The sequence below is a fragment of the Eutrigla gurnardus genome (genome assembly GCF_963514095.1).
Source record: "Eutrigla gurnardus genome assembly, chromosome: 8".
Classification (NCBI taxonomy): domain Eukaryota; kingdom Metazoa; phylum Chordata; class Actinopteri; order Perciformes; family Triglidae; genus Eutrigla; species Eutrigla gurnardus.
In genome coordinates, this window is record NC_139922.1 from 23,637,881 (window position 1) to 23,662,433 (window position 24,553).

The 24,553-nt window shown below is 43.2% G+C and overlaps 2 protein-coding genes across 6 annotated transcripts; both read right to left on the bottom strand.

The window, feature by feature from the left end:
- Positions 1 to 814: 814 nt before the first annotated feature.
- On the bottom strand, positions 815 to 7,817 carry znf217 (zinc finger protein 217). 3 transcript variants are annotated; one of them, XM_084016167.1, is made up of 5 exons: positions 7,708 to 7,817; positions 4,372 to 5,751; positions 4,077 to 4,184; positions 2,553 to 3,935; positions 815 to 2,457 (listed from the first exon to the last, which is right to left on the bottom strand). In XM_084016167.1, exons 2-5 carry the CDS (start codon positions 5,696 to 5,698, stop codon positions 2,345 to 2,347), a joined length of 2,931 nt encoding a protein of 976 aa, XP_083872293.1. In that variant the 5' UTR covers positions 5,699 to 5,751; positions 7,708 to 7,817; the 3' UTR covers positions 815 to 2,344. The 3 variants fall into 3 exon arrangements, with proteins under 3 accessions (XP_083872293.1, XP_083872292.1, XP_083872291.1); XM_084016166.1 differs by lacking the exon at positions 7,708 to 7,817 and adding an exon at positions 7,500 to 7,631; XM_084016165.1 differs by lacking the exon at positions 7,708 to 7,817 and adding an exon at positions 7,305 to 7,537.
- A 5,654-nt stretch (positions 7,818 to 13,471) lies between these two features.
- Positions 13,472 to 23,715, bottom strand: bcas1 (brain enriched myelin associated protein 1). 3 transcript variants are annotated; one of them, XM_084016494.1, is made up of 16 exons: positions 23,613 to 23,715; positions 23,417 to 23,509; positions 23,126 to 23,210; positions 22,154 to 22,362; positions 18,712 to 18,849; positions 17,843 to 17,896; positions 17,540 to 17,575; positions 17,032 to 17,241; positions 16,083 to 16,148; positions 15,921 to 15,965; positions 15,755 to 15,820; positions 15,453 to 15,491; positions 14,659 to 14,775; positions 14,474 to 14,554; positions 13,971 to 14,183; positions 13,472 to 13,641 (listed from the first exon to the last, which is right to left on the bottom strand). In XM_084016494.1, exons 2-16 carry the CDS (start codon positions 23,456 to 23,458, stop codon positions 13,561 to 13,563), a joined length of 1,482 nt encoding a protein of 493 aa, XP_083872620.1. In that variant the 5' UTR covers positions 23,459 to 23,509; positions 23,613 to 23,715; the 3' UTR covers positions 13,472 to 13,560. The 3 variants fall into 3 exon arrangements, with proteins under 3 accessions (XP_083872620.1, XP_083872621.1, XP_083872622.1); XM_084016495.1 differs by lacking the exon at positions 14,474 to 14,554 and having other exon boundaries at positions 23,613 to 23,713; XM_084016496.1 differs by lacking the exons at positions 14,474 to 14,554; positions 15,453 to 15,491; positions 15,755 to 15,820; positions 15,921 to 15,965; positions 16,083 to 16,148 and adding an exon at positions 16,818 to 16,898 and having other exon boundaries at positions 23,613 to 23,710.
- Positions 23,716 to 24,553: the final 838 nt, after the last annotated feature.

Consider the following 24,553-nt stretch of genomic DNA (forward strand, 5'->3'; position numbering starts at 1 on the left):
GCACACTTATTAAATATGTAAGTTGGAAACAAAGAGAGCAGCGCACGCACTGTGGTGTGGTGTGCATTTAAATGTCCATGCAGCATCAAGGCTAATAACCACTTCCTGTACTTTGCATTGTAGTTCTTGTCGTTCTATTGTGAACACAGTGATCAGGCGTGTCATACCATCACTGTGTATGTGGGTCTACCACTCAGAGCTAGCATGCACAGCTGTGAAACCAGAATCTGACAAGGCTCTGATCTAGACTTTGTAACTACTGCTCTCTAGTGGTCACTCAGGGTCATTGACGGGGAAATTATGTTCTTCAATCTTATATAAATTATTTTATGCAGTTCTTTGCACATTTTTATGGCTAGGAATATAGTTTTTTTTTTTTCTTTGTGCAAAGAAATGGAAGCATGAGACTGATACAAGTTGTCAATAGAATAGTTTCTTGGCAGATACTGAGTATAACTGAAAAGCATGTTAAAGCTTGTCATAGCTTGAAACACTATAAAATGTGGATTATTAGCTGTATAAACACAATCTAGTTTAGATTTTTATCCAAATCCAGTCCTGAGTCTGCAATCTGAAATGAAAGCCGTCATTACAGGGCTAATGGTTATCATTATTTTTGTTTTAAAAAGACAAAAATACATTTTTAGTAGATGTATCCATATTTAATTTTCCAGAGCTGTGATTGGAGATTCAAAACCGTTTTTCAGCTACAGGTATGTGTGACCTCTATACCTGACAAAGACCAGTTTGTCGTATCAAACACAGTCAATCATCAACCTCACTGTAAGAAGTAAGAAATAACACAAAGTTTTTCGTCTCACTTTATTATTGAAATGTGTCATACAAATCTCAAACAATATTTTCATTTTTTTTTCTTTTTTTACATAAGTACACATGTAAGGTGAATACCAAAAAAAAAAAAAATAATAGAAATAACTTAACCCAAGCCCATCAAAAGTGGCAAAAAATTCTAAATTACAAAATAGACTAAATAGCTCGTAAATTAGTTAACCTGAGACTTTGTTCACAGTGTGTAATTAATCAAGCCATTGGACAACATAGCTGCTTCTGTTTGTTACGCTTTTCCCCAAAACTACGCAGCGACATAACATCTAAAAAAGACCACTTGATGTCCAGCCGGGACTAACTGCTGTCACTTGAAAGAAAATAACACGTTCAAGACCTCCAGAAAAGTGGCTAAATGTGCGGTCAACATAAGACAGCATGACCATTAAATACACAACCAGAACTCGTTAAGTTTGGTTCATTTTTACAGCTTATGGATTTGAGGCTCCCACGAAAGCAGATAAGGACAAATAACGACCAGGAATGATGTTGCGTTTTTAAACCGGGCTTGTAAATACCAAGCATATCAAAGAATCCCACATTGTGTTTCAGTTAAATCGTGTGCCACGGGTCGATAGGCCTCAGCAGCAGTTGTTCTGGATCGCCAGATGAGTCGGTGTTTATGTGGCGCCTGACATACCGCGACACCCGTAAAACACATGTCCATCTAGTTATACGACAACTCCGAACATCTGTCTGCAGTCAATAAGACGAGAAGGTACAGGAGCTCGGCTGACATGACGGCCACAGCAGCGTTACAAAAACAACAGCGTTGAGAGCACAACGTGAGGTAGACCACTTCAACACACACACAGGACTTGTTACGTCGGCCTGTTTGTGAACCACCGGGCCGAAGCCGTCAATTTATTCACCAGAAAAAAAACCCCCACCCTTCAGTGCCATGGAAAAGTAAAAACAGTGCTTAATTACTGCCTGGACGTAAACAGTAAGAGAACAGAGCAGCAATTTCTTACACACATTATATTTCTTAAGTATTTAAGCTTACAGGTATATTTATGTTACCCCCACATACAAACGTTGAATGTTATGTCATAGACACTTACAGACATCTGGACATTAGTGTGGGTCAAATGTGGATTAAGCAACTGTTTTGAAGGGAAACAAATATCACAGTAAACACCAGTGGAATAACGTTTTCAAAAAGAGAGATGACCTGTACTTTTGTCCATTCGAAAAAGAAAAAAAAAACTAACGTTCACTAAAGGCCTCAGCGATGAAATGTTCATGCAGGCTAGACATTTTTGAGCGCGAACCACCTCTCTTTAATTCAATCTGTATATTTAACTAATTCTCCTCGAAGTTCTCCTAAATAAGGGAGCAGTACAGTTTAAACCTTGAGAAGAAAAAAATAGCATTTTTATATATTTTCATGTCAAGTACCAGGTAAAATATTCTGGTTAGAAAAAAAAAGGAGAGCTCCAATTGTATGTACTTAAAAAAAAAAAACTTGATTTCAACCTTTTACCTTGGTGCCACTTCAGGTATTTTTGTCAGTGGTCCCATAGCGTTGGTTAGGGAACGGGCCTGAGGGGTCTCTCCTCTGAAGGCTGGGCAGAGTGGGTAAGTGTTGGTACAGCACAGCTCTGCCCCCTGGGAACAAACATCCTTCATGTTAACTCTCCGAGCTGCTGGGATACGCAGACAGAAAGCAGCCTACTGTATGTACCAGCTACGCTAATACGTACCTGCTCTCGGGTTGGCCAGTCCTCCGTGACTGGGGTTGCCTGGCGAGCCGTGGTAGAGGGACGCCAGGTCATTTGGTGTGTAGGAGCGCAGAAGGTTCATCACGCTCCAATCAGTGTTCAAGCCGCCCCCGATAGCTGTGGGTGTAGACTTCAAGGAACCCATGGTCTCAGAAACCGTGGAGGGACCCGACATCTGCGACGTGGGTTTCACACTTCTGCCCGACATGAGTAGCCTGTTAGACACATTCCCCGCTGGTCCTCTGAAGCCAGACTTCTCCCCGGTGTCAGCTTCCCTGCTCGTAGGTACGGCGTACTTTAATCTTTTGCTGGAGGGTTCACCAAAATCCATCTGGGGGAGGCTCCCAAATCGACTCGACAGGCACAGTCTGGCAGCTTCCTGGTGCCAAATGACGCCGCTTCTTGCCGGGTAACTCCTCTCGCCGATTCCCACTCGGTCTGGGGGTCCTGGTCGCTCCATGGCATACTTGTTACCCGCGTTGGATCTCCTCATGTGCTCCGTATACCTCGAGGATTCCTGGCTGGCATGCGTGTCAGTATTATGCGTGTGGCGCTGGGTCTCCTCGCCAACGTCGGGTACGGCTGCACGGATGGGGGACCGCTCAGGGACACGCGGTGGTTTGATGGCCGTCTTTTCTGGTGGTTTTGCAGGTTGAGGGGGCGGGGACTTGGTTCTACGAGGGTGGCGCCGGTCAATCATTGGAAGGGGGGTGACATCTTTCCCGTCGAGTGCAGGGGGGCAACCCGTGTAACGTTTTTCTTTCCAACTGCCGAATCCGTTCTTTTTTGTGCTGTCTGACTTGTCTTTATGAATGAGCTTTTTATGCATGATCAGAACCTCCGGGTACATGGTTTTATATGCACACAACGAACAGGCAATTGGAATTAATGCATTTCTGGGTTCTGCACTGGCAGAGATGGAGAGAGACACTTTTAAGGACAGATTTAATGGGGCCTCAGAGTTCTCGTCTTTTATCTCCTCCCTTTCCATCTTCAGGTTAACAGGTACGGGGCACTTTACGACCACGTCATCCGCCGGGGAGTAAGCAGACTTAGCAATTAATTTCTCATACTCAGCATTCGTCTGGACGAGCGGTTTGCCCAGCTTGCTGCCTGCGCTATCAAATCCGTCCTCTGGCGTTGCTTTGGTGCACGATTTGGTTCCGGGGACCCAGAGTTTTGATCTAGTCGGCGCAGGCTTTTCACGGTCATTTCCTTGTTTCCCGTCGTTAGGAGAGGGCACTGAAGGTCTGCTGGGAATGTCCACGAACGGTTTGTCCTTGTGACGCCGGTCCAGGTGATATTTCAGTGAAGTCTTCTGAGCTGCAGCGTAGTCGCAGTACGCACACTTGAACGGTTTTTCACCTGAAACAGACGGAGTGATATGTATGAGCATGGTTTAAAGTAGGAGCCCGCAGATTCAGGGCCCGCTCTACACAGATGAGATAATGTTTGCAGCAGTCTCGTACTAATGAATGAATCCTTCAAGCCGGATCAGTTGAATACCTGTGTGAGTCCTCAGATGAACGGTGAGGTAATAGCTCGATCGGAATGATTTGCCACAGTAACTGCATGCTTTTGACCTGACTTTGGATCGATCAAAACCATCTTCACCTTTGAAACAAATACAGAATAAATACATAAAAATAGGACTTTTTTTTTAAATCACAAAATGAATGAGTTATCCCTCCCATCAGCAGGGGGAGCACTTTGTTACTGTTCTTTGTCTGAACACCTAGTCCTAAATCACAATTGAGACAGTGTGAGGGAAGGATGAGTGTGTAATGAGCTCTAAATTTACCTGGACCCAGGTTTTCTGTCAACGCTGCTTCCTCCAAGCCCTCCTCGCCACCTTCCTCCGCGTGCTCAAGTGAACCTGCTCTCGACAACTTCCCATCGACAGAGGAAGTCGGACTCTCTTCACCACCTCTCTCGCGCTTGTGGACCCTGGAGTGGAGAACTAACTGGTGGTAGGTCCTGAAGGTTCTCTGACATTCCTCACAAGTGGTCGGCCTCTCTTTGTCCTTATTCTTCTGCATTAGAGACCTCCGCTGCGGCGCTGCGTTTTCCACCGCGGCCGGCTGCTGAGACCGGAGCTCCCTCCCAAGGACGTCCTTCGTAGCCTTGTCTCCTTGTCCCTCGGACCAAATGTTATTCAACTCCTCCTTATCAGAGCCGCATTCTTCGTTGTCTGTGCTGGCTTCCTGTCCAATATCTTTAATATTATTGGGACCAACTGCTATCTTGCCCTTTGTAGCGAGTTGCCAGGCCTGATACGTGTTGAAGGGATCCAGCTGGGGGATCCATTTTGATGATCTCTCACGTTGCAAACTATTTCCTGAAGAGCACGGCATAAGATTTAAACCGTGAAGAAATGTTTCTTGCATGGAATGGGATTCGGTAGCTGCGTCCGTTTTCTCCTCGTCTTTATCTTTTCCTGGCTCCACCTCACGATTGTGTACTTTACTGTGCTCGGCCAGACTCTCATGATCAGGGAAGAAAAACCCACAAACCATGCACATTTTGTAAACGGTGACTACAGGTTCTGAAGCAGGCTCTTGGACGATGTCATTGACTGTGACAGGGGCCTCCAGGTCTTGCTGGGCCTTGCCCTTTGCTCCTGGCTTTACATGCATCTTCATGTGGTTCTTCAGGAACCACGGCTCTCTAAACCGCCGTCCACAGACATTGCAGCAGTAAGTAAAGTAGTCCTTGTGCTTCCTCATGTGGGTCTCCAGCTCGGTGGCATCTTGTGACACCTGCCCACACACAATGCAGCTGTGAACCTCCTCTTTGTCAATAGGGAAGTTGCTCAGCTTTGGCCAGGGTTTCTCTCCCGGGATCCTGAATTCTGCTTCCACTCTAAGCACGGCTGGCTCAAAGAAAGTGGTGGGGTGCTGTGTCAATACGTGGGGTCCTAGCTCGTCCTGATGAGTAAAAGTCAGATCGCAGAACATACAAGATAGTGGCGAACTTGCTACAGATTGCAACACAGCCTTTTCCGAGTAGCTGGTGTGTGGTGTCATGCTTGAGCCGGGTCCAGGGACGCTTGCATCGTTACTAGTAAGAACATCTTGGGCAAGTCCATCTGGGCTCTCGACAAACGGTGGCAACGAATGAGTCGGCATTGTTGTCTCGAGGTGGAAAAACACACGCTGTGAACACTGTCCAGATTAGGAAACTGCAGACGAAAAGGGGGGAGAAAAAAAAAGTATCTTAGTCTCTGCTGAATATCAAAACAGGATCAGGTAGCTGCTACCTAACTAGAGATACAATCGGTTTTAAAAAACACCACACAGAAACAGGAAATGTATCTTTTTAGCAATCAAGAGCAAAGGCAACTCATTTCCTCTCTATACAGGCCATTGATAAAACATAAAGACACTGTTTTTCTTGCTCACACACGTTATTGTTCTCAATTCTTGTGAGCAATCGACTACATAATTTGGCATACTTGATATCATACCAACTTAAATGGGTCAATATGAATGTATAGGTCCATAATGTCGTTTCAGCTTTCACTTTTAGACAGGTTTTTGTTCAAAACAAAGATGAATTTGTAAGCTACGGTGATCAATAACAATAATCACTATTTAATTAAAAATAAATTCAAAACTATTTAGCACAGTTGGAGTGAACAAGTTATTAAATATCACAACTACGGTAATACTTGGCATTCTTTTCCGTACAACGCGTCTCATTTAACAACAGCTAGTGTTTTGCGATCACGCCCAAAGTTGACGCTTGAGAAATGTTACATGAACTCAGTTGGCATGAACCCGTTTGATGTAGCGCAAGCCTGCAATCCTCAGCTGCCTTGTTGACTCCCATTTATTGGGTATATGCTCCGGGCCTGTACTGTTTTCTTACCACTGTGGACTACCTCCTTGTTGTCAGTAGCTCTTTCAGCGTGTTCATGTGTATGTGTGTCTCTCATTTATTTATATATATATATATATATATATATATATATATATATATATATATACACACACACACACACACACTTAAAAAGTTTTAAAAACTGCGAGTCACATTGAATTTGATTGACAAGGGTGGAGTGACTGAACCAGCAAGTTCAAAAGCCCAAGGCTCATACAAATACAAGATAAGAGACTGTCTATTTTTTCTTTTCTTTGGTTTTTGTTTAGTTTTATAAAAATTTACCCAAATGCATTAATCTTTATAATATAATATTACAGCTGGACAAAGAGTTGCTCCTCAATAATATAACTCTGGTATTTTACCTTTGCTATAATTAGCTCGCCAGGTGAGCAACTGTCGACAACGACCCAGTGGGATTTTGTTTGTTGTTGTTGTTTTGTTTTTTTTGTTTTAAGCACGCGCATGCTTTGTGTACGTAAACGCACCATTAACGTTATTATGCTCGCGAGGAGGGGAAGAGGGTGGGTGATGCTCAAAGTCACAGTTAACAGCTTTGGTTAACTTCAACTGTTAATCGGGACGGTTATTACGTGTCGACGTCACATTAATAAGCAGAGCACGAGGGTCGGTCACTTTAACTCTCGAGCGACACACGGATCACTATCGATCACGTCTCTCACCCCCTCGACCTGCTACTGAAATCGTTAAGAAGCTTCATTTAACAGCTAGCTTAACTCCCAACTGCAAACGCGATACGAGAGCGAAGAAGAAGAAGAAAAACACACAATAAAGTTCATTTCACGAACAAAGTTAGGGGTTAAAAACACATTATATACGTTGTGTACTTACGTCCGCTGCGCATTGATTTGCTTTTTTTGTTAACGCTCGTTTCATAAAAACAAAACAAAAAGTTAACTTGACGACAAGCTAACGTTAAATAAGCGTCCGACAACAACCACCGGCATTCTGGACGACACTTTGCGAACTTCTACGCGTTTCTTGTCGCCTCGACTTTCGAGCAAAACTGTTGTTTTAAAAACTCACCAAACAATACCCCACCGACGGAGAGTTTCCGGATTTAATAATGACACTGATACTACGGGCGACTCAATTCGGCGGCGAGCGAAGAAGTTTGTGTGTGGGTAGCTTCTTCATTTCACACACACACACGCGCGCGCACACACACACACACACACATGCGCGCGCGCACACAAAGAGAAAAAGGCGTCAAGCTTGGCGGTGGGCAGCTCACCTATTCAACCCTTTTGAATGTGAATCATATTTGTTCTACTTGGCGAGAGTCCTCACTGCAGCTGTTGAATTCTGACGCGCGCGCGCTCTCTCTCTCTCTCTCTCTCTCTCTCTCTCTCTCTCCAGCGATTCTCAAGGCGAGGATGGAGCGCGTGCACGGCAACCCCAAAAAACCCATAGGGCAGTCACGTGGTCGCGAATAACAGATAAAGGGATTTTTTTTTTTGCACATGAGGTTAGTAAACGCATACCAGCGCATTCCGTTTATACGACTTATCATATTGTATGACGTCTCCCAACAGGTACGACATTATGTGTTTAATCGTGTGTTTTAATAACTTGCATGTTATAATTCCATATGCACAGTCGAATATGTTGTTTTTTACGTCACTGACTTTTGGGCCCAGCTGTATGACAATGTTAACTTTAATTATGTAAAAGCGTCGCAGAGTCTACAAGTGTCTTTGTGCGGATTCGAGCCACAGGCCTCACAACAACAACAACTGTTTCACATGTAGGCTGCTTCATGGTGCACCAGCCTACCTAAAGAGGAGTAGCCCTTCTTCCACATTCTCACGTCATGCATCAGCTACCATGTGGAGATGGGGGAGGGGTGCCTCAAACCTTTCAGTTACATGAGGGTTTTTTTTTTTTTTTTTTTTTTTTTTTGCAGAAGCAGGTTAGTTGAGTCATGACAAAAGCAAAAAAAAAAAGTTCTTCTTCCCATTTATAAAACTTTATCTGTCATCTGAGGTAAATTCAGTTTTCTATAGTCTATTATGATAGGATATGCCCTTATAGAAGTACTAATACCTAATGAGAATACTACATAATGACGGGGATAATGGGAAGTTTGGCTGTTCTGAGAACAGAGATTTCTATGTGATGAAGGCCATCACCTACAGTAGCACCCGCTGGCTAATGTGAAGTTAAATAACGGCCCCTCCTCCACCCTTAAATCCTCCCAAAGAGACACAGAGCACGGATGTTTAGCTTGAAGCCATACATTGTACAATCAATGGGGATATTCAGTAGATCTCAGTGCACACCCGTTATTGACACACACACACACACACACACACTCCCCCAAGTGGACGCAATGAAAGGAAAAAAAAAAAAAACTTTATCAGTAACCACTCCCAGCTAAGGAACAGTGAACAAAGACCAAAAACCACCTCTTACATTATAGGCCGGGGTGTTGCCTTATCCTCGCTCTCCTATAGCTTGTATATCGTTTTTATATTTAATTATTTAAATCCTTGCTACAAAACAGGTCCGACCACTCCGGCAATCTCTATGTAATGAGAGCACAAGAAGATCTGCGAGTTTGTCAGACTCCATCGAACGCAGTCATGAATGTGACTTGTGCATGTGCGACAGGTAACGATAAAGAGACTATAACCTGAAAACAATAAGTCTATGTCCTTGAATCCTGACTCAAATAAGCCGCGTGTTCTCAGTGCAGACATTCATAAGTCTGCCGTTAGTAAGACTCAATCACCTACATGTGCTGCCCTAAATTAAAACATTATACCCCCCCTGCTATACTCTGATTCAGTTTTTGGGTATTCTTGCCTCACCCTGAGATCCTGTTACACAAACAAGTCTAGTATGTTAATCAAAGGCACCACATGTGACACATCGAGGCCTCCCGCTCATTTCCTATTGTTCTGCGGCCACAAAGGCTCCGTGAAAGACGATCAATCTGCAGAGGCAGTATGATGCCTCGGGATGATGAAATTGCCAGGAGACGTTATGGCCCGTCATAAAATAAACCCTCTGTGTGGAGGTGGGTTGTAGGTTGTGTTTAACCAGATAGTTTTTCCATTTCTTTTTAATCACAAATCATATATAGCAGTTATTTAATTAGCATTCCTTTCCTGTAGTGGTAAATGACAGCAACAAGTAGGTGAACATTGTTTACTTTTAACTGATTTAATTAACTTTGTCATATTGTTTGACTTTATGCTAATGCAATTTCTCATCCACAATCCTGCAAAGTATTTGTCTGAGATCGTATCTTTCTCCCCCCCCAAAAAAAAAAAAAATGAAATACATGTTTGCATTCAAACCAAAAGCAGTACATTTTAATTAAAGATAAAGTGGCATCTCCGGGAAAAAAACTTGAATGCTTGAATGAATAATTATGTATTCAGTAGACAGGCAGCCTGATAGGAACTGGATCAGCGAATAGGGGGGGAAGGCTGCGGTGGCTTCTTTTTGTCTCGGTGTGTCAGGAGCAGCTGACTGCATTGTTCTCCTCCAGATTCACAGCCTGGCTTCTTTCATAATCCCGGTGTCGCTCCTGAGAGACACAGATAATATATAATCTCCTTTCTCACCCCTGGCCTGCAATGTTTATTCAACGCAACCAGCTGTTTGTGTTGTTGATCATCAGAGACATTTCATCAGTCACCCAGAGCATTCCTTTTTCTGAGTTCTGCACATTTGAAATATGTTGTCTTTATTTATGTCCCCCCCCCCCCCCCCCCCCCTCCAAGGAGAAACTGAGAAAAGGCTGACTGTGCGCCGTTGTCTGTGTAATCTCTTTTGACTTTTAGACTTTTCTTTATTCCACGGTGACCAATATGGACATCGTTGCTCATAAAAACAAACAAAAGAGACAGATTATAATGTCAGTGGACGGCCACACTTGTTGCATGGTAATGGGTCAATGCAATACAATGAAATAAACCAGCAAATACATTTATTCTGCTAAATATTCAAGTTGTTACCATTATAATGCTAATGAATATGGAGAGAATGATTCAAATTTATGTTTAATTTAACCAGTTTTTTCATATCATCAAAACCAGGAGAAACTATACTAGGATTTAATTATCTGGACACGTAAATATGTCATATTTCAAACTGTATCAAACCTCAGTTTAGACAGATTTGCTCAATGTATAGGCGTAAAAAACAGTCTATAGTAACTATACAGACCTCATCATGCCAATCTTAAAGATATGTATCCATTCCATAAAAGTGTAAGCATGTTTTTAAACTTATTACACCAGTGTGTCTATGCATTATTATTATTATTTTACATATCTCCACAGTGCAACCTGTGTTTCTATTCACCTACAAACTTTTCAGGAACCAAACCAAGTTAAAAAAGAAAGAAGGAAACATTTCATCTGACCAATAAGCCTTAAAAACCTTATAGTTAACAATGGGGGATTTTTCCTCAACACACAGCTGACCATATTATCTTTCCGTTGAGGTTAAGAAAGTCAAAGACACAACATAGCATTAACCTTTCGGTCATTTATAGCATTTGTGGAATCAAAACTACAGACACCTTTTGTCCCTCCAGCAGGATGTAACATTCCCCTGAAAAGACCCACAAAAACCCCCTAAAAGTCACTTGAAAGCATCTGCATTAGAATGCCTCCCGACACACACACATACACACACACACACACACACACACACACACACACAACTCCAGGCCTACAGGACCTGCTGAGTCACCCCCGGGTTGAAGTGACTCGACACGAGCTCGAGCGTTAATTTGTTTATCAGATCAGAATCCTGGTCGACCGTTTTCCCACATTGTTCCACCGTTTCCTCCCGTAGAACCGTTACCAGCGAGCGGTGCTGTGATGCACATTAGTGCTGACAGCAGGCCTCCTGTCAGGCCTCCCTGCCCACTGTTCCCTTGTTCCACTCCCCCCCGCTTCCCGAGCTCGGTGCATTCACACAGTCGGACGCATTGTCCCGGGATGAACTGCAGCAACATGGTGGTCGAGCAGATCTTGTGCCGTGTGTGTGTGTGTGTGTGTGTGTGTGTGTGTACGATCTGTATGCACTCACTTTGTACCTGTACCCAGTTCTGATAAGCGTCCTCTGTTTTTGTCCGTCATCGTACACAGAAGGCAGTTGATCCTCTTGAATCATGATTGTACAGAAAAAGCCTTTCACTTTAATCACTCACCATTCTGGCACACTGCGAGTAGGAACATGCAGCTCTTACTCTGCAAAAAAGGAATCCAAAATGTGTTTGAATTTCCCAATAACGGTATGAAGACATCAGGAAGTGAAGGTTGTTCATTTAGATGGGAATGTTAATAAGCGATGGGTTTTTTTTCTGTTTGGTTAACGAGCTCTTTACGTGCACACCGGCGACGCCCGACGGCAAAAAAAAAAAAAAAAAAACGTCACACATTCATCTCAATTTAAAAAGCGTCCCCAGGGGGAAAAGGACAGCCAACGGTCCACATGTCTTACACGTTGCGAGCAATACCTCACTTTTCCTCCTTAAGTGCCACGGCAATTACTTTGATGCACAATTTAAAATGATCACAACGATTATGGAGGGTAATGCAAGAAGAGTGTGTCTCATTGATAACAAAGGAGCAGCGTGAGTTATGCCTCCGGGGGGCCGCGACTCATCACTTAATGGCGGGTGAATGGTGGGTCTCAGACATTACTATCTAAAACACATCCTTCCGGAGACTGCACACTGCGCCATCCATCAGAGGAATTGCATCATAAATGGTGATAGAGGATTTGAGGGCTTCCTTTAACTGAAATATACAATTCCTTAGATCTTGTTTTACATCTTTTTATCTCTAAGGTGTCTCGCTGGACTCTAAGAAATGTGTATTAGTATTCAATAGTGGCTCTTCGTCTGTCAAGCTTACAAATGATGGCGTGCTCTTCGGTCAGTTTCCTTCTTTTTTTTTTTGGCGTGTCCATCAGATAACTGTCACTCGTCTGTCAGCGTCTAAATAAACGCAGGGATGAGTGAGGCCTACAGCGTTTTCCTCCTCGCCCGCCCGCCCGCCGCAGAGAGAGGTGTGACTCATGCGGCGCGCCCTGTTAGCTCACCGGTTTAGTAACTCGTGTGCATTAACTGATTTGGATGGATGTCGTATATGTTTGGCCAAACTTGCTGAGCCACATGTTTTGGCGGTCGTTGCAAACGCCCACTTATTCTTTGATTTCGGTTTCTCCACCGATGAAGAACAAAACGAAGAAGGGTGAAGGTGTTTATTGTCTTCGGGATCGCCCGGGTTACACACACAGGCGTGTTTACATATAGGCAAACAAAAAGGCGGATATTAATTGCACATAATGCCAAACAACAAGTGACAGATTCCACTAAATGACATGACACAAAGTGCTTTAATCAAAATTTAAAAGCTGATCGACTGTGATTTGTGACGGTCGATTCCCCCACAGGACAGTAAAGATTGTGATTTTTCCCCCTATGGCCCAATACATGACTGTTAGGATACATACGCATGTGCTTTAGTCTACATATAGGAAAGTTTAAAAAAAAAAATCCACAAGTGCTCTTTGTTAAACAAATACGCTGCTTTTTCATCATTCTGTTAATGTTAATGTCACATAGATTCAAGCACAGTGTCATTTTTGGATTAACCTCTGCATTCTCTTTAACTGTAAAGAATAGAACCTGTATGTGTGGAAGCCCAGTGTGTTAGGACGCCAGAACAGAGAGATGCCACTAAAATGTCCGTAGAAAAGGTTTCACACTCGCATCCCTATGCTTATCAAGACATTTATGTGTATTTATATATGTATATATATATCTCAACAACCTCTTTGCCCATTTCAAATCACCAATTGTTCAACTACCTGCCCGCTGGTTGTCTTTCTCACAACTTGCTTTTAACCCTTTCACTCACTTTTCCTTCCATACTGTAACTTCTAATCAACACAAATGAGATGTAGTTAAAATAATTCAATAAGGGTTGAAAGGGGGGAGAGATATACATTTACATTTAGGTCATTTTTTATATATAGATTGAGTAAGAGAGAGAGAGAGAGAGAGAGAGAGAGAGAGGGAGTCTGTACAGGGGAAATTCACTGTTTGTTTTTGGTTTCATTTGGCCTTCTCGGTTGCCGGAGCAACGGTGGCTGGCTCTGTCTGGACCCCGGCATCTGTCGAGTTACGTTTCTGACCCTGAAAAAGGAGGAAAGATTGACTTGAGTTCCCTTTAGAAGTCTGGGGAACCATTTCTAACGTGATGCCTTTTGTTTTTTTTGTTGAGTTTTATTTAGGACCTCCCTCATTTCTCACTCTGACTCCTCTGAGTCCAGTCAAATGTATTAACAGGAAGTCATTAAAACCAAAAACGGTGCAAAACAATTCACATATTCACAAATAGGTCCCACGCCTCAAGCTACCTAATGACTTGCTGCTGCCATCTAGTGGAGAGGAAGCTCTAGCATATTGCAATACATGGAGCCATTCAGATGAAATCTAGAGAAAACGGAAAAGTGACGCCTTACCAGAATTTTAAAGAACAGCTGGATGGAGTTCCTCTTCTCCAGTTTCTTGGGCCCGGCGGCTGCGTCCCCTCCAGCTTGGGAGGCCACCGAGGCCGGTTTGTTGTCTACAACCGCCTCTGATGACTTGGCTGCTGCCGGTTTGGGTTCCTCCTTGGCTTTATCGGCCTCTGCTGCTGCAGCCGGGGCCGGGCTCGCCTTCTTGGGATCAGCAGCCTGAAAAGTGTCGGGGAAAAAACAGAATCACCCCGGTCCTAGAGCGGCGTTCCACATCTGACATGCTCCACTCGTTAAGATGGACTTTTGGGATGTAACGTTAAGATGTACCAGCTGTTAGGATCCGGCGTGTCTTAGTGACCACAACATTATGTTATTATGACTTTCAGCTATAACAACAAATGGAGAGGAAACGCTTCTGGTTGTTTTAGAGCAGGTTTTAATACCAGATGTAATCGGTGAAATCACTCTGGTTAATAACGCATCTCGGCCGTTTTGACTGTATTTACCAGTCCAGCTGTTCTCCTGAGGAGCCGGACTCCACTTGTGGAGGCTGCCTGGACTTTTGTGGTCATGTGGTCTAACAGTACCTCAAATTCACACGATTCTGTTACTTTTTGTGTCACTCCACCACAATTCACACTTCAGATTTTCAGTTAAAAACCCATAAAGGCTGACGTGATTGTGTCCTTACTTTAGGCTTGAAGAAAGAGAAGAAGGGTGATGCTTTTTTCTTCTCCTCCTGAACAGGCGGCGGTGGTTCTGGCTTTGCAGCGGCCTCCAGAGTGCTGGCTTTTGAGGGATCCACCTTCTTTTGTCAAAGAGAGAAGAAAATACATACCATTAAGGTATTTACAAATGAAAGGCATGACCATGATTGAAGCTGACAGGGCTGAGAGTGAGGGCAGCAGCTACCACCTGTGATGGAAAAGAAGAGGTAAAAAAAAAAGAGCAGGAAGAAGAACCGACCCCTGTGAGAATGAAGAAGCCCACAACATCATGCATGAGTGTGAATAAGAAAAAAAGATAAGAAAATAGGACCTGAAGATTCCTCCTTTATTTGACACTTTGAGAAATAAGCTTTTTTTTTTTTTTCAAGAGATGAGAAGATTATATTTTTATTATATACTGTATGTTGCAGGAGTTAGCTTTGCATTAAGAATGGAGACATCTAGCCTGGCTCTGTCCAAAAGTTTTGAAATGTTGTTTTTTAACATGTAAGCCTATATTGTGTTTGTTAGTCCAACTAAATAAAAGTAAAAAGTAAAAACAATATGTCATGTGTTAAGCCCTAATGAGCTTTAAATCTGCCAGTAGGTGGGTTCTGTTACTCTCTTCTGTTAGCCAGTTATGCTAAGCTAAACTAGCTCGCTGCTAGCCGTTGCCTCATACTTGACAGACACGGATGAGAGTGATCTTCTGATCGAACTCTCAACCAGAAAGCAAAATAAGCGTATTTCCCAATAATGTCAAACTCCTTTAGTTTACCTCAGCTTCTACCACCAGCTGTGGTGACTCTTCCACCGCCTGCAGGGACGGAAACATTGTTTGTTTTCCCATCCATGGAAATGCTGATCAAATAGCAGTAAATCGTGAGCTGAGTCATCTGAAAATATGGTGCTACTATTTGATAAAATCCTTCAACAAATCAAATTAATGAAAAATGTGTCTGAAAAAGCCACGTTGCATGTGTGTGTAACTGAAATGGATGAAAGATTAATTTTGGTTCAACATTTCTGACATCATGTTGGAGCTGAATGAATGTTACCGAGCACTTCCTGCTGATTTACCTGCTCTTCTACAACTGGCTGTGCCCCCTCATCTGTCGTGTCATGGGGCTCAACATTATTTCCACTCTGATCAGATGCAAATGAATAAGAACATGTCAATTTTATTTTTTGCGATTTTGAACACGGTGATGCGATATAATCACAGGATCAGAAAGTGATTCAGCACCTGGACCTCGACAACAACTGGCTCTGGTGCCTCCGCTGGTGTTTCCTGGAGAGCAAAACTTACTTTTTTAATGTGGAAATGCTGTAATTTTTTTGTGACCACAGCTGTAATCCTTTACCATCATATAACATTCCCCGAGATTGAGCATGCTCACTAGTTTACCTGTACTTCTACAACTGGTTGTACCTCTACTTCTACCTCTGGCTGTGCTGGTGCATCGATGATTGTCTGCAGGACAGTGAAGGAATTATTATTGTTAGTAAAAAAATAAAAACCAAGAAAGGAAACGTCCTCAAAAACAGATGAAACGTTTGAATTAAATGCTTGATATGTTAGCACAATAATGAATGATGACTAATATGAAGTGGTTAAAGGGATAGTTTGACATTTTGGTAAACATGTATGCACTTTCTTAACACTTCAAATCAAACATGAATGTGTTTAATAGGGAGCTGTAGAGATGCTGGTACTGTGTTTCGCCTCGTTTCCAGTCTTTGTGCTAAGCTAAGCTAAGCTAAGCTCATTGTCTCCTGATTGTGATAGTGGTGTGGATCTTCTCATCTAACTCCAGGCAAGTAAGCAAAATACTTAATTTCCCAAAATGTCAAACTATTTTCTTTTTTTTAATGAAATGAATCACTTGATTTAAATGCTGATAATACGGACTGTGGTAGAAACAGTGTCTCTTTTTTTTTTTACACCAAAATCACGCTGTTACTATGATCGTCGTTGAAAGAAAAAGCCTGGATCCACATTGTCTTACACAATTACAGTATGTTCCAGTTTGGGAAAACAACAAATGGTTGCGTTTCTGCCACCTCCCAGACAAACAAGCTGTTGTTGAGTTAGTGACAGCATGAGCCACGGTCGGTTGGAGAATATAATAATCTACTGTACCGCTGCTGCAGCCTTGGCCGGGCCATGGGCTCCACTCGCTGCAGCACCCTTGCCTTTGGATGCCTTGGCACCTAGCAGTACCTCAAATTCACACACAGTAGGGTTCACACTACATTTTGATTTCACTGGGCTCTCACTGAAAGTCTACACGATGAACCGTCCCTCAAATGGGTCAAATCTCGTCTCGCAAATCTCCACTTTGCTGTTTCTTTACCTTTGGACGGAAGAATCTGCTCAGGGTATCTTTGGCCGACTTCCCCTTTGAGGGTTCCTTGGCGGATGCTCTCGGTTCTTCTTTCGGAGCAGGTTTGGCGGCTTTGGCGGCTGGTTCTCCCTTGATTTCCATTTTCGGCGGCTCTGGAGGAGGTGGCGGCGGGATAGACATTCCTTTGGGTGCTGCCGGTGGTTCTGATATCTGTGCAACCTATACAAGAGAGAGAGGGTGTTAAAATACTGGTTTGGAAAGGAAACACATTCACCTTTTACAGCTAATGCATTTCTACACAATTACAACTTTAGGTGAGATATAATACGGTTAAAATGCAAAGCAGTGATCAAGCATTCATCCAACGTAAACTATTAAAAATGTAATTAGTATGTACAATGCTATATTAGCAAATAAAGTAGCATTTCTGGAAGTTAACTGAACTCTAGGTCCAGTAAACATACTATCTAGGGAAATAAAAAAACTAATTAAAACACTTTATGGGCAATGTGCTCACAGTAGTTGTTTGCGCTGGTTGGTTCTCCTTCTGGGACTATTTGGCAACAGAAAAAAGGAAGCAGTTAGAGACATAAAGTTAAAGTGAAGCAAACAAAGATCTGCAACAAAAAATAATCTGGTTCTATAAATAATTTAGAGAACCTGCTGGTTCTTTAGAAATAAAATGTTCCTTTTTGGAATCGTAAACAGAAATAGCAACGTAATCAATACACGGTTCGATCAGCTGGTCAAATAATCCACCCCTGAAATTGAAAACCATTCCGTTTTTGTGTTATGTAATGCTTCATACGCGTCTTGTCACCTGCTCTTTTGTGACATCGGGAGCAGCTGTTTCCTTTTTGGGTTTGGAAATCACCTGTGTAACAAGGGAAGGAACAATTATGTTATTGATGACTGACAAAAGAAGAAAATCCTCTTAAATCTTAATTTCACACAGCTGGCGATGACGCTGCAGTCAGTATATTTACTGTGGTCGATGTAACGAGGGCAGGAAAAAAATGACGATTCAGATAAAACAGAAGGCTTTCATGGATGCAGACATAGGCCTTTCTGATCACTGAGGCGCCCTGACAACGCGTACAGTACACGCGCTGTCGTCGTGACAGCCATTGTGCTCCGGAGACGGCGTAGGCCTGCCCTCGCTCTATCTTCACAAATCTCAACTTCCAACCGCACAGGCCGTCCTTGTGAGCTCACACCGCGGGGCGAACAATAGGCCGCCACATTCCCGCATGTTCGGAGGCTTGATTAGCATGGGGCTAACTCTTTAAAAACGGCATGAATCCAAAAGGCCAGCAGCGATGAAGAGGAACCACAATAGCTGCTTGTTGCAGGAGTTTTCAATCACTTGTCATGGATACCTTTACGGCCCTGAAACCCACCAATCGAACTAAAACGTCTCACTGTGGTATTTATCACTGATCTCTTTATCGGGAACTTTATCAAATGGAAGCTTCAATGAGGCAATAAGTAAAAAATAAGCACACATTAACATCCCTGTTGCTGTTTGAGCAGCTGTGCCATCAGTCATAGTGGAGATAACAAAGGGTGGATCTGTCTTTACACTCAAAGCAATTCTTCTATTTGGTTTTCCCAAGAATTTCTTTGACAAGCAATTGGAAATATCAAGTGCACATAAACCACACCTCGTATCTCATATGTGTCACTTACTAGTGTTTTGAAGAAGTTCATAACTGGATTCTCTTCGGGGTCCGTTTCAGGAGCTCTTTCTTCCTCTGGACCCGGGTCTGGAGTCGCACTCTCCGGCTCCGCTAGTGACTCTGATCCTTGCTGGGGGTCAGCTGTATCCTATACAGTCGTCACAGAGAATTAGCCTTTGAGAATTGGGTTTGAGCAGCGCAGCCGATAATGCAAAGCAGTGAGTGTCTTAATCGCAGCATTGAGACGGGAGCGCAATTCCAACCATGCCTCTGCCTACTCGGGGCATTGTCAACAATCGGCCTTTTATTAACGTGTGTGTCCCACCCCTCACTCATTGATATTCAACAATGTGTGAGAGTTATGCCCCGAGAAAATGTCAGGAAACTCAAATACCTTGCCGTGTTTTGATAGTGGGGTAGCTTTAAAAAATATATATATATATTTTAAGATCTTTGCAAATCTGTTCCGTGTCGACTGATTCAAATTTCATATTCCTATTCAAAGCTTCTACCGTTACTCTTCCTTTTCTGAGAGCAGATGCTATTTGTTACTAAATGCCATTAATGAACCAAATCATGGATGAATACAAAAAGAAATTCTTCATTTTATTGGAAAAGGTTTCAGCACTTGACAGTGTGAGCTTTGTGATGATGATAAATATAAAAACAGAGGCATTTGCATCATTGTAAAACACAAATAATGTATACAATCCAGTTGTAATTACTACCACATGATGTTACAACACACAATACAGCAAATTTCAAAACAAAATGTTTCATTGCTTCCCTTCCTTCGGGGCCGCGTGGATAGTAACGGTAATGCTGAATCCCTGTGAAAACCACCGAGCCTGAATGCTGAGTCTTCCACCACTGATAAACTAGCCGACTGCTAACCTGACGACGAAAGCCACCATATCTGTGCTTGTGACACTTTGTGAGTCCGGTGTTGAATCTTTTGAGGTCAGGCTTGATTGATCCTCCGCCTCCTTTTCTCTCCTTCGGCGATGACCTCCACCGATGCGTCCGCCGAGGTCACAAGTTTGCATTCGGCCGCAACGACATAATCCGTGATGATTTCTTCCACGGCGGTTTCGGGAACAACCTCAACGCACTTTGACTCCGGGTCAGTGGCGGTTTGAGAATCGGAGTTCTCCTGGAATTCGGAGTTCATCTCGTTCTCCTGGAATTCAGAGTTCTCCTCTTTCACCTGGAATTCGGAGTTCACCTCGTTCTCCTGGAATTCGGAGTTCTCGTTCTCCTGGAATTCTGAGTTATCTTTGTTCTCCTCAAATTCAGAGTTCTCCTGGATCTCCTCAAATTCTGAGTTCTCCTGGAATTCGGAGTTCTCTTCATTCTCCTCAAATTCAGAGTTCTCCTGGTATTCGGAGTTCTTCTCGACGGCAGCTAAAACAGCAGCAGAAATATCGTTTTTGTGTGTTGTCTCTAGACATTCATCTTCGTTCGTCTCGAAGATGACCACCAGCACGCCGGGCTTCTGTTGGTGCTCGGGAACAGCCACCCTCTCCTCCACGGGCTCCTCACAAAGGTCATGACTGGAATCTGATGGCACTTCGGCCAGGGCGGCGTTCTCCTCTGCAAGCTCCTCTTGGATTGGAGACTCTTCTGTGGCGTTCGTCGGCGGAACATCTCCAGCTTCCTCAACGTTTTTTGTGGCATCTTCCTCAACACTTTCCACCGCTGCTTGAATTTCATTTGATAACGCCTCGATAGCTTCTTCGTTCATCTCCTCAGCAACCATCTCCTCTGGAACGGCAAGGATTGCTTCTTGTCCAGTAGAAAGGGGCTCAAAGGTCGTTGCGACGATCAGCTCTTCTACCAGGATGAAGTCATTCACCACCTCAGGCTCCTCGGTGCACCAGGATACAAACTCTTGAGAGAGGCAATCAATCGCTGCTGCCAGCATCAGCTCTGCATCAGGACTTGGTTCTGCTTCTTCAGCTCTTTCTGACGCCACATCGGCCCAAACATCTTCACCGACCTTGGCCTCCTCATCTGTAGTCTCATCTTCGGCTATAGACTTGTCATCAGCAGAGCTTAGAGTATCTTCAGGGATTTCCTCGATGATGGTGAGCATATCGGAAGGAGCCTCTACGATGATTACCTCAGGACAATTATCATCGTTGTGTTGTTCTTGCTCACATGTTCCGGGTACGTCCTCCACCACAGTGGCGCCATCAGCGCTGACCTCCTCCCACGCAGAATCCACTTCAACTTGAAGTGCTGTCACAAGAGGGACAGGAAGTTCCTCTACGGGCAGGTCTTGGGTTGCAGGTGCGGGATCGGGCTCCTCACAAACAGCCTCCGGGATCGTTTCCATCGGCGTGGCTGTCGGGGAAGAAACACCCTTTGCTTCAGGAACCTCAGGAGTGAAAACGTCCGACTCAGGTTCAGCTGCTTCAATCGGCACGACATCGGCTGACGTATCTGCGGCTCCTTCACCACTATCTCCGCTAATTCCTTCATCTGCACTTGGCTCTGCAGCGGAAACAGCCTCCAAACAATCCACTAACACTTGAGGAAGGCTGAGAAAGAACTCCACCGGCACGGGTTCCTCCATATTATTTTCCTCTTTGATTATTTCTATATCGGATTCTGTTGGATCAGCTTCTGGCTCAGTTTCCTCAGGGGGCCCAGTCACGCTCCCTTCTTCAGGATCATCCTCTTTGATGTCGGTAACGTTCACCCGTTCTGCTCTGAACACTATATTCTCATACACGATGCTGTCCATGATCATGTCGAAGGCGATGATCCCAGCTGTCTGGTCCTCTAACGCCTCCTCTTCGACGAGCTCCTCGGCGAACACCAAGGCTGGATCTTCTTCAGCTGCCGCCGTCTCCGTGACGGCTATCTCTCCCTCGGTAATGGCGGTTACGTCATCATCATCAATCTCACCAGTTTGGGTCGCAATATCCGCTTCGATCTTCCTGTCCGTTTGCGTTGATATTTCAGCTGTTTGATGCAGATATTCAAAATCCTCTCGGTGCACATCGATGATCACGACCACCTCTCCACTTGTGGTCGACTCCTTTATCGTGAAAATCAACATTTGTGTTTAGATGAAATACAGTTTTTTGTTGTTTGTTTCCGGGACAACCATGTGAGAGGGCAGATCTCTCAGTAATGTTATTGTTTGGTGATTACAGAAATGATTTATTTCTCTTTTTATAAAATTTGTGTTTGAAATGGTTCATACTGCTGAACGGGAGTAATTCAACAGGCAGATTGTTTTCTAGACAACACTAGTCATTAAGTTTTTTTTCTATATTTCCCTTACTGTCAACAAATCCAATGAAAAGATTAAAACCTTGTGACGTAAGTAGGTAAGTAACTCATTAGGAAAGACTTATTTTCAGTCGTGGTTTTAGTCTTTTCGTGGGATTTATTGACAATGAGAAGAATCTTGTGAACAGGAAGTTAAAACGTGCACTCACTGACTGTGGTTCGGCAGCAGCAGGACTTGAATCTGTTCGATCTTCGTTGCTGTCTTTGACTTCTTCCGTCTGGACCATGGTTTCAAGGATTTCTGAAATAACTGGAGCTTCTGCAGGTGTACCACCGGACTCAAGGATCACAAAATCAACTGTTACCGCGGCGAGGTTTAAGGGCTCACTATTTTGCTGGACTTTGGTCTCACTATTAACTGCAAAAGAAAAAGAAGAATCCGTTATCAAAATGTGAATTACACATTGGGCCTGGGACACCGAATTTCAAAGTATCAGATATTTAGACTTGAGTTACTGAAGAATTCATCATCAGCTCTCTTTATTATCTAAATGTTACCAATTAAATAAATTCTGATTTCTTTAATGTGAAGTCCATGTTGCATTAATTAATTTTCACCAAAGAAGTTCAGATCCGTCACTGCTATTGCATATCAATATTGATTTCACCGTTAAGCTGTTCGCATGCAATATTTTAAAAGCTTAATATCTTGTGCAATGCACCATGAAGTAAACACGGGCTAGTCGATGTGAGAAAGTGACATTATCTTTATCTCCAGCGTCAACATTAGCTCTTGGACAAGTGGGAATGGTGCAGCCTCATTGTCACCGCGGAGACACCAGCCGCACCGTGACAGGTCAAATAGTGGCTCCTTGTCAATGTGTGGGACTACGCCTACAGTTTACATTGGAAGCTCCAAGACACAGTCCAGCTGGGAGTCACTGTGTTTGCAGAGCATTATAAAAGTCCAAAGTTAATCCAGCATCAGCTGATTTTTGCTGATGCGCAGTTATTTTCCCACAGAGCTGTATACAATGAAACAGAATGGAAAAACAGCTCATCTCCTCTCCACTGTGCGATTTTACAGTTGAATCATCAGCATGTTTTAATTCCCAATTATTTATTTGAACGAGATGAAATTGTAAAAAAAAAAAAAAAAAAAGAGAGAGGCTCTCACTCACCAGCAGTCTCCATTCCATTAGACGTGATGTTTACGGAGAGGCCGTTTGCTGATCCATTTTTATGCTTCCCGGGAATTTTCCCATTCTAGAAAAGGTCATAAAGAAATATGGATCTGTGTTACCTCCAACAGCTCATAAGATCTGATTTACAGTGGGTTGCATTTCAACAGAAAACGTTGGTTTTGACTGTAAAAGACTCACACTTTTGATTCATCATCTACTTTTCCATGTGCATCTTACCACTCATGTAGAGGCAGCACTGATGATTTAACTTTGTTAAGTATACGTTACCTTGTTCAGCAGCTCTTTGTTCTTGGAGTGCTCGTTTCCCATGTTTCTCCCAGTCGAGGCCTACAGACACCGGCTTTTTTCACTCCGATTCACCTGAAACAGAAAAGTTATTTTGCCATAATAATAAAATCAATTGTATATCTGCTCATACAGTAGTTTGACATTTTCTCCGCTAAAGCTGCTTCACATATCTTACCTTGTTACACGTCTGCAGGTCAAGCGAGCGATGTCCACCTTAAGAGAAGAATATAATTATAGAGGGTCTGTCAGAGAGATGCTGCTGCGACACAATGTGTATATAAGCTGCTGTTAGCCGCCTATATACACAGTCGGTGTGCTTTAAAGAGGGTGGGACCTTTTGTAAGTCAATCGGGCTTCCTCTGGTGAAAACCAGCCAGAGTGGTGGTGCTCTTCAATAAAAGCTTGTGATTAACTCACAGTAATCTCTCTGTGGATTCTCAAAAAACTAGCCCGACATGATCATAACACAGTTCCACTAATCAATTACACTGTGATTGATGAGTGTGTGATAAGGCGGTGCTCGTGTGTTGACAAACGAAGCTGTGAGGCAACAGGATACGTATTAAGGATATTGGCCTGGCACACTTCCACACTGCCAAAAACAAAAATAAATGTGTTTGTACTTACAACCCGTTGTATTAACATGGTTATTTTTATTTAGAAGAGAAACCTTTAAGCATGTTGTCATCTTTTTTATATTGAGAGAAATCATCAAACTGACGTGTTATGAAATATCTACTGTATTCCTGTGATCTTATTTGATAAACAAGATTTTTTTGATTTGCAAAGAGCAATCATCGGCTTTCTTATCACAGCTCATCAAGGCACACAAAGAGATCTTTCATTAATCATCCGTCTTTAAAGACTTCCACATAGTCATATTTAAATGTGTTTGATGGCCTGCCAATGCATCAATAGAAAAAGGTCCGTCTGCGAGGCGCTGAGGGATCAAAGACTCAGAAGAAACCAACTTTAATTCATCCACGGATTTCTTCCGTCTTTCATTATTCTCATCCATTTGTGTTTTGTTTGCTGCTTTTATGAGTAAATGTGCTGTGATCACACTGACAAAAGTCTCTTTATGCAAATCACGACCAAACCACAAAGTGTCTGTGT

Coding starts and splice junctions, on each gene's coding strand:
- znf217 (XM_084016167.1), bottom strand. CDS start 5,698: ATGCCGACTCATTCGTTGCCACCGTTTGTCGAGAGCCCAGATGGACTT. Junction 3,936..4,076: donor TCATCTGAGGACTCACACAG/GTATTCAACTGA, acceptor CGTCTGTTTCAG/GTGAAAAACCGTTCAAGTGT. Junction 2,458..2,552: donor ACTGGCCAACCCGAGAGCAG/GTACGTATTAGC, acceptor GTTTGTTCCCAG/GGGGCAGAGCTGTGCTGTAC.
- bcas1 (XM_084016494.1), bottom strand. CDS start 23,458: ATGGGAAACGAGCACTCCAAGAACAAAGAGCTGCTGAACAAG. Junction 22,363..23,125: donor TAATGGAATGGAGACTGCTG/GTGAGTGAGAGC, acceptor TTTCTTTTGCAG/TTAATAGTGAGACCAAAGTC. Junction 17,242..17,539: donor AACCAGCGCAAACAACTACT/GTGAGCACATTG, acceptor TCTCTTGTATAG/GTTGCACAGATATCAGAACC.